The 18,542-nt window shown below is 40.4% G+C and overlaps 1 protein-coding gene across 1 annotated transcript in view; it reads left to right on the top strand.

Annotated features, from left to right (window-relative positions):
• stox1 (storkhead box 1) overlaps positions 1 to 16,781 on the top strand; it is a 30,092-nt gene extending 13,311 nt beyond the window's left edge. The window contains exons 2-4 of the mRNA XM_088635383.1: positions 10,659 to 10,811; positions 12,116 to 14,504; positions 15,930 to 16,781. Of these exons, the coding sequence (XP_088491509.1) occupies positions 10,659 to 10,811; positions 12,116 to 14,504; positions 15,930 to 16,083 (2,696 nt within the window). The 3' untranslated portion in view covers positions 16,084 to 16,781. The remainder of the gene's footprint in view (positions 1 to 10,658; positions 10,812 to 12,115; positions 14,505 to 15,929) is intronic.
• Positions 16,782 to 18,542: the final 1,761 nt, after the last annotated feature.

Below are 18,542 nucleotides of genomic sequence, written 5' to 3'. Positions count from 1 at the left end.
GTGTTATTACATTATAATCTCAGTATCCCAAACAAGAGGTTCTTCACGCTGTAATGATAATAATAATAATAATAATTGCTTACACTTATATAGCGCTTTTCTGGACACTCCACTCAAAGCGCTTTACAGGTAATGGGGACTCCCCTCCACCACCACCAATGTGTAGCATCCACCTGGATGATGCGACGGCAGCCATAGTGCGCCAGAACGCTCACCACACATCAGCTGTGGTTGCTGATGATGTTCTCAGTGATTGTGTAGAAAATGTTGTGTTCTTGATAACCACTGGTTAGGGCTGCACCTGGAACAGATTCTTCCATTCACTTACAAACTCACTCAATATTTAGTGACTGCGTGGCCTAACTTTCCATTAGTGGAAGTCACACATGATACTAATTTCAGAATAAGGGTATCGGCACTTTTTACATGCAGATCATTCATGTTTAATCGAAATCTGCTGATGTTCATGTTTCTCAGACAGGATTACAGTAATTACAGCCTAGTCTTTTATGCATTATTGCATGTTTCATGATTCTGAATAATCAAGTGGTGCCTTTCAAATGTTGATTCTAATGTAGTCTTAAATGGCAGGAAACGTTTACCTAAAATTATATTAGGCAAAACAGAAAAATGTTTTCCCTAATGTAATTTTACTTTTGCCATATTGTGTTGGACTTACTCAAAGTGACTATTCAAAGTCTACAGCCTGTAATGTAAAATTACATTTTGGAAATGTAAAATTTGGAATCTTGGTTTCAGTTAGCATTTTGAGACCACAGTTTCCTTTACTTCTGTATCAAAAGGCATACACAACAACAGTTACAAGCATACATATTTTTTCTATTTTTACAGTTTGTTTCTTTCTGGAACCCTTATTGAGTGAGAAACTGTTTGATTTTCAGATTTCACACTACATTAAATGAAAAAAATGTTTCATAACATTACCCAGAGTGTGTTATTCAGGTTTTATATCTGTAAAAACTATGAAACAGCTTTGGGCCACACTGTGCACTGTATGATTCTGGGAGAAGGGGTAATACTTCTATTGCTGTGAAGAAAACGACGTGATATCCAAACCTGGAGAGGGAGGCTAGTAAACAATTTTGCGGTTTGTTTGTGCATTTGTGATTGTAAGTGGGTGTTCAGTTTGTAATGAGTCCTTCTAGTTACTACTGCACAAAGCAATAAAAATTCAAAGACTGCGACAGATTAATGGGTTTCCCTGACCCCACCGTCCCTCAGGCTTAATGTAACATCGCCATTCCCTCTGTCTTGCTAAACTCTAACCCTCTGCTATAGAATCTGTTCAGCTCCTTGAAGTCCGGGACAGGAGACTTCTATTCTGACTGAAAGGTTATGTTGACCAAAGTGTAGCTTTTGCTGGGTTTATGGCTAAATTTATTGCACTGCCAACATCTGTCTCTTCTCTTCAGCCCTGAGAGTTTTGCCCCATAAAACTTTTTACACATGACTGTCAGTGGAGGGAAAAAAAAGTTCGAAGAATGCTAATGACAACTGTCCAGTTAACCCAGTTAGTCATCCCTTATAAATGGGGAGCCTCACTGACAAGCATTGAATGCTTATGTGCAGTATAAGGTTACAGTCAGTGATATAGGTTATAAACCAGGACTTGTCAGGTACAGACATTTTTTTACTTTACATCGGTAGTCTAATATATTAAGAAATCCAGTTACACTTAGGATAAGCAGTCGTATTCATGCAACATCCATTCCTTGCTGGGTGTGGTCCTTCCTTAGACTTGCAGGGTATTTTACAGTGGGGTCCTCTCTTTCAGGTCAGCTATAATTTAAATGAGAGCCCATCAGTAAAGAGCCATAATTCTGTCTGCTTGTTTAAACGGCATGGTAATCAGCTGAGCCGTGGGACAGGAAAAGGGGGTAAATACCAGCCACTCTACTAACCAGTACAAGGAAGAAGAAGCACATACGATTAGTGAGTCTGTCCGTCATGAAGAGAAAGGATTTGCTGGAACACTAGATGTTAGTCTTGAGTGGTTTGACCTGGGGTTCCCAGTCCTGGTCTGGGGACCCCCACACTTGCTGTTTTTTACATATTAATTGAATCAACAAGATTGCTTGGTTAGAACCTTTTCAAGCCTATTTTTATTTAAAGGTGGAAGTCTTTAAGTTACTCAAGAGATGCAATAGTAAAAAGGCCAACTGTTACTGTTTTGGACTGAAGTTAATAATTGAAGAGTGAAAATTTATTGAAATTTATTTCAAGTCTATTAAGGATTCAATTATCCCTCAGGACCAGGATTAGGAACCTGTAGTTTAACAGAATGTGCTTGTAAAATCTATGCTGTTGTAGATTTTATATCTAAGACATAAGAAATGTGACAAAGCAAATGTTTCGGAAGCCTTCTCTAGCAAGTGTCATGGATTGTAGGCAAACCTGTCACATAATTTAATATATCATATATAGAAAGAGAGGAAAAATAAGATTATTTTGTTGGACATTACAATGCAACATTACTTCAGTTGTTTTTAAGTAACTGTGCTTGTACTCCACTTTAAAGTAGGGTTCCTTAAATTTCTTAAAACATATAAGAATATTAACATGTGTCCAGAATGCTGGTCATGTTTTAGCTTCTGACAGAGAAAGAGCAGCCTGACATTGACAGTTCAGGGTCCTGCAATCACTGGTTTCCAGGTGTGGGTTTAACAGTTGCTTTTCAATGCAGGCAGAAGGCTCTGTCAGGCAAAGGTGTTCACTCGTTTATATCACATTCCCCAAAATTCCTTAATCCCTAAAAGTCTTTGTCACAGACCTTTCCTATCAGAAAATACTGAAGGATTTACAACTCTCAAGCAGCAGTGGGGAGTAGAAGACAGGGCTTTGGTCTCCTTAATCCAGTATAATAAATGATATGGTAACATTACAGTGATGCATGTGACTTGTGACATATTCCATGTGTCTCTAGGAGGCACACATCTTCCAGTGGGGAACAAGCTCTGTGAGTGATAGTTAGAGAGAAGTAGCCTGAAAATTGTGCTCCTACAGTCAGATTCTTGCAATTGTCTCACATTCTCATCAGGCTGGATGCAAGGATCTGGATTTCAGTTTGAATGTGCCCCCTTTTTTACCCAAAAGAGCAGACCATAAGCAAGGCACTCAGTCTTCATTGCTTGGAGGGTAGGGGGAGATACCTGAACAGCCCATCTAAAACTCTTCCCCTTTGACCTGAAAATTTAGACAATAAGAATTAATAAAAAGGTTTTTAACTGTTTTATTGCTGTTGGGTATTTTGAGCACCAGCCCTCCTGCAGGTATCTTTAAGAGACAACCCCTGAAAGGCCTCTGCAGTGAGTTTGTAGAAGACAAACATGATTTAACTCAATATAGGTCTTGTTTTTTTAAGTTATTTCCACACTTGAATTTGCATTTGATTATATTTAGACAAGGAATAATATAAAGTCATTAAACCTGCCTGAGGACCAGAGCAAGCGTCTGAGCTGCGTCTCAGTTCCACGTCGTTGAGAAGAGATTGTAATACGGCAGGAAATGGGAGGGTGAGGGAGAAAGCAGTGAGCTCTGTGCATAACAATGTGAAACAGGCACTGCAGAGTTAATCCCTCTGTTCTGGAATGCGGAGTCTATGCGGTGTATTCGGCACGGCTTCGATGTCAGACTTTCCCACAGTGTCTCTCAATGATGAGCCCCAGCAAGGTGATCTCAGCTTTCACATCCCCAGATAATGGCTTTGTCTGAGTAGCAAACTTGAACCGTGTCAGGCCTCCAAAGCACAAACTGTTTTAAAAAAAAAAAGCATGAAAGCCTTAGGACTACTGCTTTTATAAAGCAGCAAATACTGAGCGCTAGCAGGATGTGTGTTGTAGAAAATGTACATTGATTACTCTTGATATCTTTTCTCTTCTTTGCTCTTCACAGTTTGGTTTTCTTTCATTTAGATTGTTTTTATTTAGAGAAAGTGTGGAGGTTTTTTTTTAAATCTGCGTGTTTGTAGAGTTGTGCACACCTTAGTCCTCCCATCCCATTTTTTAAATGCCCTTTAATTTGTAAATGAAAAAGGGGGGGATAACCATATCTATGCACAAAGCTTTGCACCTGCAAGTGGGATTAAAGCCAGTACACAGGTTTAAGAACCTGAACACTGCTTAGTATAGTAGTATCTGTAGACGCCCTGAAGCCAAAATCTAATCAAACATTCAGTTTCCATTTTTCTGGGATTCACTTTTTCAGGTTTATAGTGGCGGATGTAACATTTTAAAGTGCAACTGAATACAAACATATAGTACAGCCCGGTAATTATTAGGAGCTTTCATGAAGCTAACAAATCGCACGCAGTATACAGTCCTTAATTGAAAAATACAGTGCTAAGAATGTCTGATTAGTAGGGACTTCAGGAGCTGCAAGCAGACAGAACAGATGTGCCTTTGGATTAGATAACCACTGCCATAACTCTTGTTATTGACCTTGACCTTCATATTTTTGTTGTGATATAGCTGATTGAGTGTCTACTAGTTATAGATTAGATAGGAAAGATATATTTGTAATAGAAACACTGTTTCTAAATGACAGATGCCTTGCCACATTTTCTTATAACGGTTACTGTAACCAGTAACATTTTTCCAAGCTAGTACTTTGGGTTTTCAGGTCAGAAGGGTAGACTCTGTGACCAGTAATTCAATCCAGTCTCTTAATTAAATTCATGTGATTGTAATGTGATGCCAGTTCATACAGATGTGTAGATAGGTGACATTATTCTGCTTTTGCAAAATAGCTTTGCTTGTGCCTGCTTCCTCTATCTTTCATGCAAATATCACCCAAATTCAAGATGCATGATTTTAATAAAAGCAAGCTGTTAGTAGTCAATGCTCAAGTGAAGAATTCACGTCTCTTTAAAGTAATACTAAATCTTTTTGCCAGAAGTGATTGAATGATAACTTGAGAAGATCTTGGGTAACATTAATTCCTTTGAAGGTCCAAGTGAGATTTCCTAAATATTTTAATGTATTCAATCAATGTTGTTGAAGTAAATATTCTTTTACTTCAAAGATTTTGAAAGACTACAATTTCTACTCAATTCCTTAACACCACAGGTTTTGGATAAGAGACCAATGTAAAACTCCAAGGTGTGATCTCCTCAGTCCTGGGCAGTTATAGGGTGTTTACTTGCAGCCTGTAGGACTGAGTAAATAAAGCATTGATCTCTTTAATGGACATGGAAAAAGCTGTTTACATACAAAGAAAAATGTTTGCATAACTGGAAAATTTAAATATAAAATGTTCTCACTTTTAGCCCGCTCTTTTTGTGAAGACAAATTGCTATAACACGTTGCATTAAGACCCTTATTGAATTCCTCTTTTACACTTTCACGCACTAATCCTTTAAAAGCCCAGTTTTACCCTCCTAAGCACCTGATAACAACTTTTGTGAATTGTCTGACACTTTCTAATCTGTCAACTGCAGCTAGTATCTTTGCTAATTCCTATTGAGCATTACCTGTAATCCTAGAGTGAGAGGAGTGTGTGTTTAGAGGGTGGATATAAACTCATAAAAGATGGTGTTAAATATGGGATTGAAGGGTACTTGTCACCTGAAAGTGATCCCAATACATGTACTAGACATTGTTGGGTAATACTATAAAATACATCTGCAGTAAGTGGGTGGTCTTTGTTTTAGATTTTAGTTTGTAAAACACTTGTGGTTTCTTACAGAACCATATATTCTGTTTTGATACAGAATATATATTTTTGGGGACACGTGTGGGACAGTATATTTTCAATAGCTGAATACTTTTTACCAGGCGCCTTATCTTGCTTGTTTTTTTGTGCTTTTCATTAAATAACATTTTACCATATTCTGTCCTACCTGACAAAATGTCACACAATATGGGGAGGTTGAAAGAAGTCTCTTGGGGCGTCATGTAGTGCGTCTTCTCTAATCTCCACCTGAGCCTGCTCTGGGCCTTGTCTCTTATCAAACCACACAGTCTCTCTGTAAGAAGTGAGCAAGACCCACCAAAACACCACAGAATCTTAACTTGAGACTTACCTGTTTTGCATCCCTGAAACATATAAATATTGAAATGCACATTCTAAAACAGGATGTAGCTTAAAAAGAGAAATCTGAAGTTGTAAATAAAAGTCAAAAAGAAGGATATAAAGTTACCAAGGATGCAAAGTTTGTTGCTGAGTCCAGTGTCACTGCCATGTTATCATTCCTCTGCTGTTGCCATTATGTTTTTCCCCTTTGGCCTTAGAATGGGATCTCTGCCCTGCTTTTGGAATACTACTGTGTTACCATGACGCCAGCTGGGTATCCGTGTCGCCTGTGACAAAAGCCAGTATGGCCATTGTTCTGTGCTCTAGTTACAGTGTACAAGGCCTTCTGCTTCTGAAGTCCTGCCTGCATGCTTAAGGGGGCTAAATGTAATGACAATTTTGTTAGAAAATGGAGGCCCCTACAAAAGCTCAGAGCCATAAAAGGGACATCACAAGACTTGCAAATTCCCATTTATCCAGAATGTTAAAATAAGTCAAGACTCATTATAAGTAAAGTTCTGTCCTTGATTAATTAAAAAACAGACACAATTTTTCTTTTGAAGTTATTAACTTAGTCATGAAATCAGTTAAAAAAAATATCCATGCTTTATTTTGTTACCTTTGACCTGCAAAGATCAAAGAACTTTGTGTTAAAAAGATCAATTCAAAGCTTATGAGCAATAATAAAGAAGGTGGGTCATCTGAATCATGTTCCTGGCCTTTTTTTTAAAAACAACAACTTGAAAAACAATGTTCTTCTCCTGGCATAGAGTGTGGGCCCTTGTTTTCAAGCTGTTTTTTTGCATTTGAGGACAATAGCACCGTGAAAAGAACACAACCTGCTGTCTGCCTGGCCTGACAAGGAGGGCACAGAGCCCTGCTTCGTCCTCAATGAGACAAAAGGCCTCATTCTCTGGGTCGTGCTCTAACTTGCCTCCTGCGTCCGTCTTCTGACTGGGACTCACAAACCTTCCTGAGCCTGTACAAAGCAGGGCCAGCCCTTGTGACTGGGCACTTCACAGAGGTCATGGGGAGAGTGGGGAAGTCAGACAGACAGGCTTGTACATATCGGTCAGAGCAGTATATGTCTGTCACAAAACCTGGCCCTTGCGCTTTGTAAAAATGGTTCTGTAACTGGGTCAGAACTTCAGAGCAAATATGTCTCTCATTACCCTGGTATAGGTGTTGTAGTGATGATATATTTTACCTAGTAAGTGCCATTTGACCAATTCAGCTGACTCTAATGGAAAATGAGAAGCTAGTGCCAGCTTTCTGAAATAATAATGTGTACATTCACAATTGCATAGTTGTAGGACACAGGAGTCAGTAGACATAATCTAGTTCATTTGGTTGTTAGTATATGAATAATGTATTCATTATATTTTAACTGCTTTTGAAAAAGCTGCTGGTTTTTAGCCTCAATGTCCTCCACCTCAAAAACCAGACACTCATGCAGTATCCTGATAGAGGAGTAGACATCTCTCATTCTGTGACTTGTTCTTCAGAATCAAAGTCAGTGCTTACAAAATCAGCATGCTGCAAATAATGTGCTCTATGCACTCCAGGCATGCGCATGGTTAGTTATGGTTAGTATGGCCCACTTGAAGTACTTTTAAGTCAGAATTCAATATCCCTGGTTTAGTGTTACAGAATTGGACGCTGATTGAAAACATGCAGGAAAAAAATGTCAGGTGTTTCCTTTAAATTGAGAGATTTGAAGGAGTTTCAACAGATTTTATAGAACAATTGAAATAGCGACACCTTAAAGTCTTGATTAAGCTTAAAAGCTGTCTACTAAGCAGTTCCTAGTCAGCTCAGTCCATGCGGGGGCCATGTTGCACCACCTTAGTTAAAGTTTCTAACCAGCCTGCCAAGACCTGGTGAGATACGTTTGTCTTTGGTCTCATATTTCTCAGATCTGATCTTGAGTGAACCAGTACTAAATTCTTCCTGTTCCTATCCTGTGTTGTACCGGAATGAATTGCCAAAAATGGTTATCTAAGGATCTTGACACGGACGGCCAATTTCTATTTTTTTTTTCAGATAATTAAACTGAATAAAATGATAGGGAAACAATGCAGTCCTCAATGTCTTTCTTAAGTTGAAGTTAAAATGGAAATAAGTTTCATCTGTAGCATCTTTAAAAGCCTCTTCATGTAATTGATTTCACATGACAGGAAAGATGGCTGAGGATGGGGTGGTTGACGTATTGTCTATTTTTTCCTTTTCCTTCAGCAACACCTTTAAAAAATGTATTCTTTGAATTTCCAAGATAAACATTTTTTTTAATTATTTATGTGTGAAGTATTCCCTTTCACCTAGTAAATTTCTTGAAGTCTGAGACTGGTAGGCGAGTCTAGACATTTTTTAGCAGTAGTTAAGGAAGTGCCAGCTGTTTGGAATCCTGGCTTGTTTACAGTATAATATTGGAGTCCTTCATACACAGATGGTGCTGAAACCAGGTTGTGTGTTGATATTTCAAATCGTTTTTCAGTTGTTTTCAATGAATCGGACTTTTGTTATCCTCTTTTTTTCCAAAAAAGGATGATTGAACAGGTCTGAGAACCACAGGAGACTGGTTCAAGGACTTATCTTGGGATTAGACTTCCTTTTGATTAAGGGTTTATTTTCTTAAACCATGACTTAAGTGTTTCAGCAAGAGAGCCTGTGTGCTTTCAGATTAATTGAGGGAAATGTAAGTGATCGCTAGTGTTTTCCTTACCTTACTTTTTCATATGGGAAGCACATGGAGGAGTAATCACAGCCTCACCTTCCCAGACTTAGTAACTCCCCCCCCCCCCACCCAGCATGATGTTAAAGCTAGAGTAATGCAGCCTTTCATTCATGTTCACCACTGGTCTCTTAGATACTGCCTTTGTTTGGGTCTTTCAGGCTTGGCGAAAGCAGTTAAACATTAAAAAGGAGAGCTGTAAAATGAGCTAAAAGAGTCTGGTGACATTCTGTGGAGCAAGCGAGGGAAACAACATGCCCCCCCCCCCTGCCCCCAGTTAAATTGTTTGTCGTGTGTAAACCAGTTATTATTCTGAAGTTAGATGGAGGTTTTCAGGCAGACCCTCAAAGGCTTTTAATGTAAAGTGAGCCTATGCCAGCTTTCTGAAATAATAACAGACTTGTATTCACACACACACAAAAAAAGTTTTAGGACATAGCAATCAGAAGGCATGTTCTTTTGCATAAGAACGTTTTTTTAATCTAGCAAATTGGGTTGTAATTTTTTTCTGTCAATCCCTTCCCTGAGAATGAGGGAAAATGTATTTACCATTGTTTGGTCAATGTTGAAAAGGAAAGCAATGGGTAAAAAATATCATTGAAATCTGCTCCTCAAAATCTTGGAAAAAATGGAAAACAAAAGCCAAAGTGACTATCTTTGCTTAAACAAATTCACGATAACTGGAGTGAAAGAAGTAGTGATTGAGTGATTCTGTCTTGCACATTAGCTGAAATCTATTGTAAACAAAGTGTTAAAGCAAAGGCTTTCTTGCAGTAGGTGTATTTTGGTCCCTCCACCCAAGAAAGGCCCCAATGCAAATGTAATACGACATCTTTTTACTCCTGAGAACAGAGCGCTCTATGAGATTGAGATTGCCGTAAACATTCAGAGTTGAACTCCTAGAATGTTACTTAAGAGGAAACAAGGAAAAAATTTAAGTGACATCCAAAACTTGGCAGCTGTACTGTAAATAAAAAGCTGTATATCTGAAAGAGTTCAAATGCACATTAGTAACACAATACCTAGTAACCCAAGATGGACCTCTGGGGTTAAATGAAGTGTTCATTTAGTATTTTTAGCACCGGAACAATTTTTCTTTCTCAAGATCCTTGACTGCTCTCAAGGAAATCCTGATGGTTTATCTCAGATTTATGTCTCCTTTACTTTCTCTTTGCACTTAGAAATGTATTTGGCAAAGCTTGGTTAAAGATAACTCTTCAAGTGTGTGAGACCTTTTCTAATTACATGCAGAGAAGGCAGTAGGTATTATAGCATCGTACAATGAAAAGTTGAAACCAGGATGTAAATTGTTTTGGAATCAAGTTCTCTTAATCGTTGCTGAGTGAAGCTTGCCTTTAAAAGTGTTTTTTTCTTGTGCAGTAGTTAAGATACCATCTGCATCTTCTTTTGTAATACTGTGTACGATTTTGGTCACTAGATCACAAAAAAAGATATTGCTGCTCTGGAATCAGTCCAGGGAAGAGCAACCAGATACATTCTGGGGTTTAAAAGAATGTCAAACACTGACAAGCTGAAAGAACTAAACCTTTTTAGTCAGAAACATAGAAAAGTACATGGAGGCCCAAGGTATTGACAGAGTCATTCCAATGACCTTCTGAACCAGTGAAACACAAACCAAAGATCACCAGTGGAAATATTGAGACCAGGTTGCAGGCACTTCTTTACATAAAGGGTTGTGGGAGTTTGGAACAAGTTACCCAGTCACGTTGTTAAGGCAGGAACCTTTCTTTCAAGAAATGGGTGGATTAGATATTTTATTATCAATTAGCTTATAACTACTAAACAGGCTATATGGGCTGACTGGCCTTCACATATTTATAACCTTTCTTATATTCTTCAAAATGTTGATGTTTGTTTTGTCTTTTGTTCCTTGCAGGTGATGTGTCTCCGGTACACATGTCTCCCATCACTCAGTCCCAGTTCATTCCACTGTCAGAGGTGCTGTGCTGTGTCATATCTGACATGAACGCTGCTCACATTGTTGTCAACCAGGAGGCCTTGATCAGCCACATGATGAAAGCACACCCAGGTACCGATCTGTGCAAGACATTATCTAACCCGCTGACAAACTGCGAAATGAAAATAAAAAACGACTGACATTTTGACAAAGTTCACTTTTAGCATTGCTTCACATCATGCTAAACTTATATTGGTGGACAGAAAGTGTTAAGATAGCTCACTAAAGAGATTTTCGTTTAACGTCATCTTGTATTTTATCTTAAAAGGTTCTGACAAAGGCGGTTGTCCTTTACTCTCCAGTACTTCAGAAGAAAAGTATAATCATTATTTTATGTAATGTGGTTACATGTGTTTAATGTATGCAACTTAAAAGACGCATGTTTAGTGAAAATTGTTTTGGAACAAACCCTGTGCTCTTTGAAAGTTTCAGATTTTTTTACAATGAATGAGCTTGACTTTGTGTTTGCTGAGTGAAAATCAAAGAGGGGACAACAATAAGATGCTTTTAAAGTACCATTTCAGAATTTACAAATAAAACACTTGGTCTGGAAGAAACATTTGGATGAATCATTTCACCATGTTGTTCGGATGCACATATTGGAACTGGTGTTATTTTATGGACACTAAGTGGATCAAGATCAATAGAGTTGGATCCTGTGCAAAAAAGGCCATTGCCTGAACACTCTTTGTGCATACTTTAATGTATTCTATAGATGAGTCTGTTGGAGCTGATGGTTTTTGTTGGTTGGTACAAGGTCAGGAAGTACTCTGTCCAGAATTAGCCTGTAGCCTCTAGACCTCCCTATCATTCTACTTGGTAGAGTAATAGAGAGGATTAGAGGAGTTTATTGCCGTATGTACATGTATATGTATATTGAAATTCTTATTTGCGCTGAGTTCTGAGGCATTGCAGTTGGCCCTTAAGGATGTGCACTGGCTAAAGCTTCAGTGGTCTCAGATTTAGTGACTCATTTTGGCTCACTTTTAACATTAACCCATTTTTGTCTAATTTGTCTGAAGTTTAGTTGAGCTTAAATGTGTACCAACAACAGATTACCCTTTCTGAGCAAGGGTAAGGCCTTCTAATGGAGCATACCATTATGTTTTGAAACAGATTCCTGGATGTCAAAAACTCCAGTGGCCAACAACTTTTGTCCTGCTGCTTGTTCTTTCTGATTAGCTCAGCACTGATGTTTATTCTAGATATGAACTCGAAGAGCTAAAATGCCTTGTAGAATCTTAAACAGAAAACAACAGGCAGTTTTACAGTATGTGAAGTACTTGTACATCTGCAGTAACCACTGATTAATTGAAGTGTGCCCAGTCATACGGAGACACATTTTTCAAACTCATGTCGGTTTGCTTCTCTCTCAGGCATGTCGATTCCTACTCAAGACATCCTCTACAGCGCACTGGGTGCCTTGATAAAGGAGAGGAAGATCTACCACACAGGAGAGGGATATTTCATTGTCACCCCGCAGACTTACTTCATCACAAACAGCCCGGCAAAGGACAAGCAAAGGTGGATCACAGCAGAAACGGACCCTCCCCTCCCCCCTCCCATCACCTACCTGGTGAGCACTGAAAGCTGTGTCGAGTCGGCTGGTGACACTGTCCCCGTGGTGGCGCACTGCAAATCCTGCCGCTGTTTCGCCCAGCAGCCGGCCCAACCCGTGCACGACCAGCAGTCTATCAGCGAGTGCACAGGCAGGAGCTTCAGGTGGGCGAAAGAGAGCAAGCCCACCATCCAGCACCAGTCTACCTCCACAGCGGCGGACTACCAGCCGAGCGAGGCCAGCAAGTCGACCGCCACCCGCAGAGACAAGGAGAAAACCGGCAGGAAATTCGGCCTCAGCCTGTTCAGGCGCAACACGGCAAAGAAGGAGAAACCCAAGAAGGAGTACGCCACGTTCTCTGCCCAGTTTCCCCCGGAGGAATGGCCTGTCCGGGATGAAGACGACTTGAACAACCTCCCCCGTGACCTGGAGTTAGCCATCATCAAGCGCATCAACCCAGAGCTCACTGTTGACAACCTCGTGCGACACACCGTCATGATGAAGAAACTGGAAGAGCGAGGCATCAACAAGGGCATCTCCACCGAGATACTGGGCCCCAGACATCGGCACCACTTGAAGGGTCATAATAGAAGGTCTTCCTCCAAAGCTGCGCGGCTCAGGAAGAGAGGACTCCCCTCCAGAGAGAAGCAAAGAACCAAAAACAAGTCCTCAGTCTCGAACACTGAGTTGGAGGGAGTGCAGGAGGCAGAAGCCATCAAAGAAAAAGTGCCTTGTCACCTGAACCCGGAAATGCCAGTGGACGAGCTGGATGCCAAAATATATGAGGATCTTGTCACTGTCGAATCGAAACATATTGACAAGAAGCGGATTGATAATCCGTTTCAGGACAGGGCGGTGAGAGACAGCGGTCTGGAGACGGGTCCAAGGGCTCAAAAGAAGCGTGACTCAAAGGGGCAAAGGTCAGAGCGGAGGGAGCGCACTGCCCACAGGTCCAAGTCTTGGGATGCATCCCGGGCAAAAGCCTTGGTTGACGAAGACGGGCGAGCACCGGATGATAGGTCCTGTGAAAATATTAAACGAAAAGGTTTTAATTATGATGCCGCTGTGGACACCAGTCCACAGGAGTATGCTGGGGACTATGGCTCAAGTTATCCAGACAGTAGCACCCTGAGAATAGAAGACAAGTTGAAACACCACGTGAAGGATGGCAAGCCCAAGGGTAGTGGTTACTATGCCGCACAAGAAAAAGAATCCAAGTACAAAGTTTTGCAGGATGGGTGCATAGAGAACAGTCTGAGCACAAAGCACCTCTCCAGGCAGACAGAGGCGGCAGATTTACTCCCTTCCCATTCCTTTCCACCTCAGGTCACATACCACTGTGACACAGCCACAGTGCCGTCATCGTGGCCCATGCCAAACAACCAGCACCAGCTCTCTGTTGCACTGAAACAGCTGGACAGCACAGACGACAGGAATCAGAAGCCTGATCTCCAAACCACACATTCACAGTTAAATAGTGCAAAAGGTGGACTCTCATCAAAAAGTAACGGCCTGCGGACTGCTTCAGGTCACATGGACAGTGAGGGTTTCACAGATGATGACCAAGCTGTGTATCAACAGGCAGTGGAGGATGATGATGGCTGTAGTTCGCTGTACTTGAATGAGGATTCTGATCTGGATAGCAATGAAGCCTCTCGATCCGGCACAGTGCATTATCATAAGTCGTTTTCCAACAGGGGTGACTGGAACAGTACTGGAGTGGAGGAGGGCTCTGTTGGTGCACAGCAGGAACACGCTGAGGTTTTTGGGACTCACTGTGAAGAGGATGATTTGAGGTGGCACGAGTCTGGTAGTCAACACCCGGCCAAGCCGCAGAATATCATGCAAACAGACAACGGCCGTAGGATGTCTCAGTTCCTTTACGAGCACCTCGAAGACGCAGTCCAGGATGTGGAGCAAATGGAAACCGTTGATAGCAGCATATTTGACTACTGCCACACCAGTGAGGCTGACTCAGATGCTGAAACTCTGCACAAATCTTCAGATGAAGGGGATGGCAAATCTTCGCTCTGGACCTGCGACCAGCACGTGGAGGAAAGTCTGAGAAAACAGTTTGAGCAAAAGTTAGAGCTTGTTGGTACATCACACACTACCGTTACAAGTCCGAATGCCCAAGGAAGGCCAGTTCCTGGGGAAACTGTAGAAAATCACAGCATTACAGGGGACAGTGGAATAGATTCCCCAAGGTGAGTGTTCCTGTATGGTGTAACTGTCTAGGACTTTGACAACCATCCCCACTTACTGTGACTAGACTGTCCAAGAGTCGAAAAGTTTCGGCAAGTATTTCTAGAATTGAAATTAAGATCACATTTTAGTTTACTTAGGCAAATTGTCGTTTTTGCAATTGGAAACATCTTAAGGTAAAGCAGGTAGAAGGTAAATTACAATTAAGCCACCTAATATGAAGGCTCCTTACTTTTTTTAGAATGAGGCAATATTGGCACTACAGAGTTTTTAATCACTTCAAGCATTAATCAGAGTGGTTGTTGTTTTGGGATATTGCTCGGGTGGTAATGACATTATAGAAGAAAGGTGTTATAAAGTGGTTTACAATGGATTAATCTTTCAGCATTTATACAGCAACAGTCTCTAATTCTATCATGTTTTATCTAATGTTCAGAAGAACACCAAAGCACACCAGGTTGTAAGTGGTTCCAGCAGGTTGCTTTACAAACTGAATGCAGCTATAATGACTGTTTATAGTGGGTTTATGACCTAAGTGATTTGTTGAGGAATGCAATAAATAAATAGCTGTCTGAGGAGTATGTGAATTCTAAACATCACCTGCCCTTCCCTCTGTGAGGAGAAACACATGCTCTGACACCTGCTGGCCTCTTTCATTTTTTATTTCTTGATCTTTCCCTTCCTTCACTATTGTGTCATCTCATGTTCTCCTCTGCACTTCACCTTGAGCCCATAATTAAAAAGAAATAAAAATCCAGAAGGTTTGGAGAAAAATGGGACTATGAAGGAAGAGGATTATACTACATCCTGAAAATAGCAAACGATCAACCACACCAGCTGTTGCTCAAAGCAGTAATCTGTATCACTACTCCCGTTTAGACTGCATTCTTATTGTTAATCTTGCATTGGAATTAGGTTTCTTGAAAGGATAACAGGAATGCAAGAGAAACCAGTATATACTGTACAAAAAACTAAGAAAATAATGGAAAAAAGCAGACTACTGTACATAGGGACAATTTTATTATGTAGTTTAACAAAATTTTGAATGACATTCTCTTTAGAATGATTAAGAATGTCACCATACCTTTGTAGTACTCTTTGCAGTTCCTAACTTGAAATATTTTTTTTAATGGAATTTGCAATCATTGATGTGCTATAGTTCAGGTGGGTAACCGCATCAGCATGCGTAGTCTGCAAAGGAACAAGTAATAGGTTTATTCCATGCTGAAAAGAGAAGAGAGAAAACAACGTTTTTTTGTGAAGAAGGCTTCAAAGCCGAAACATTGTGTTTTCTCTCTTCTCTTTTCAGTATGGAATAAACCTTTGATGTGCCATGCCTTATTCAGCTATGCATTTATAACTGGGGAAAAAACACATCCGTGATGATGAAAAACATGGTTATTAACAGCGCTGTTGTTTTCCCCCAGGACTCGTGTGAGCCTCGCGTCCAATAACTCGGTGATCCTCGAAGGGCTGAAAAGGAGGAGCTTTCTGCAGAATCTGGAGAAGCTCCACTCGAAAAGCAACGTGATCCGGCCTCAGAGCTCGCTCCTTCAGCTGACCCCAGTGATGAATGTGTAAATCCTGGCCTGTGCAGGACTGGTTCTCAATGAGTCTGGGTTTTTTTTCGATCAGAAGTGTATTGTATAAATGTAAATAAGAATATTTTCTGTAAATATCCACACTTATGAAAGACTTTTTCTGTGTACCCAAGTGGCTTTTTTTTGTAATTTTGACGTGTAGGCATCACTGCTGATTTTTGGCAACAAATACCTTTTTTTCAGAGCTGTTCTCCACTTCTTTGAAATAAATATCTTTGTGCATAGATAATGCTCATGAACATATTTTTTCTATACAGCCGGTGTTATTTTTTTATATGTTATAAATATTTTATGAAAAATAATTTAATATCTTATAATGACGACTAAATTTCGACTCCTTTGGCATGGTAGAAGTAAATTTGCAAGGAATGAAACTAAATGAGTTCTGACTGTTTTTTGAGGGGGTTTGGAAATGTGTGCTGGGTATCACTGCATAAAATACAATTAGATTAGTTGTAAGTTTTAATGCATGCTGTATGTTTTTTGTATTATATCCAAGACAAATTCACAGAGCTTTTATGTTGCTAAATACAGTAATGGCACCAATTTTTTATATGATTTTTTTTATAGAAAGTCTAGTGATAGTCAGACTTTTTCAGATCCTCTTCAAGTCAACGTGTTTCCAGTACCTCTGTAAAGGGAGAATGTAATTTATTTTAATAAAGATTTCTGTTGTGAAAACAATTTCTATTTTTATAGTTTTTGGTATATCAGAAGGTATGCATGATGGTACTACGGAGTTTAATCAAGAACTGTCTACATTTTTCCACCCATTTTCAAACCACTTTATCCAATTCAGGGTTGTGGGGAAGCTGGGGCCTATCCTGGCAAGTAACAGGCACAAGGCAGGGTCCACCCTGGGCAGGACGCCAGCCCATTGCAGGGCAGGCAGCCACTAACATAGACACGCACACGCTCATAGCAGAGGCAGTTTTCCTACCAGTAGGTTTTTGGACTGTGGGAGGAAACTTCAGCACCCAGAGGAAACCCACACAAACACAGGCAGAACATACAAACTCCATGCAAATCCGGATCCGGAATTGAAAGGAGGGTCCCAGCGCTGTGAGGCAGCAATGCCAACCACTTTGCCACTGTGCTGCCCTGTTTACATTTTTTACCAGTTCCTACATGTGAAATCTGCCAGCTGCTTGTCCTTGGTCACACTTTGCCCCTTGCCTGCCAGATGAATTCAGGAGATGGACTTAACTGAAGTTGAGGAGGAATAATGGCAATTTTCACCCCGACATTCTCGATATAGACCTCCCGCAAATGCCTCTTTTTTTTTTTTGCATTTTTGTTTCATGGACCCTCCGTACAACCCATCTCCACCTCTTGGTTAACCCATCTTTCTCAACACGGGTCTGAGTTTCCTAGTCCTATGGACAGCTGGCTGCCTCTGAACCATGCAGGATAAGCACAAAACTGCTACATGCGAAACACTTCACTATTACGAGTATCCGATACTTGGATATTGTTCCTCCGGGTGAAATGGTCTAGTTTTCTGTGGAAGAGTAAGCAGTCTGTCCTGAGGTGATGTACAGGGCGAGCTCTCTGTGTAATATGCAATGCAAGCATACATGCGACTGAAGCAGGAGGTTTGAGAATCCTCACTGGTGACTGGGGCTGGTGGATGGAGTTCATGCCGACCTGTGGACTGGGGGCTTTACTATCGGTTTTATCAACACTGTGATTCCTTCAGGTGTCTGGAGAAATTCTTCCACCTGTAACAAAAAATAATGGATAATACGTTTTATTAAAAAAACAAACAAAACAAAGCACAGAAAGCGATGAGGCTGGAACGGAATTTAATGGGAGAGAATGACCACAGCACACTTTGCTCCTGGCCAGTGGAGAGTTTATTTTTCAAACTTGTTTTTGTCTCTTTCTAATAATGCGCGGTGTGAATTCAGTCCACAAATTCTCATTAAGGTGCACTTTTCCATTCCCTGGCTCGGCTGCTTGGTTTTTTTAAAGGTGTGTGCATGATTCCACGTTCTTGAGGTCAACGACGTATGCATGCAACATTTAACAAATAAAATCTTAATTACGGTGCGTATTTTATTAAAGTGGAGAAAACGGTGTAGAATTGGATAGCGGCAAAAACCTGAACGTTTGGTGTCGTGAGTGGGCACTCTTATTTTTTTTATTAGTTTAGATTTTGGACTTGGCGTCTTTGACTGTTGGAATGTATGGGTTCTTATTCACTTCCACCCCCAATAACCCTTTCTTTCTGAAGGTTTCCTCTGTACTACTGCACTTTTCAAAAAGTAAGATTGTTCTTATTTTCTTTACCTTACATACGTAATCTTCATATTTTACCATAAATCTCTTGCGACATGCAAGTTGCTGCCGTTGCTGTTGGATTATTAAACGGCGATATCACGGTTAATTAATCGGTAGCGAGAAAACCACACAGCGAGATAATGTAACTGGAGTTAA

The sequence above is a fragment of the Lepisosteus platostomus genome, chromosome 6, assembly GCF_059453375.1.
Source record: "Lepisosteus platostomus isolate fLepPlt1 chromosome 6, fLepPlt1.hap1, whole genome shotgun sequence".
NCBI lineage: Eukaryota > Metazoa > Chordata > Actinopteri > Semionotiformes > Lepisosteidae > Lepisosteus > Lepisosteus platostomus.
Note: the sequence above shows the minus strand (reverse complement) of the source record. Positions and strands in the feature narration are given on the sequence as shown.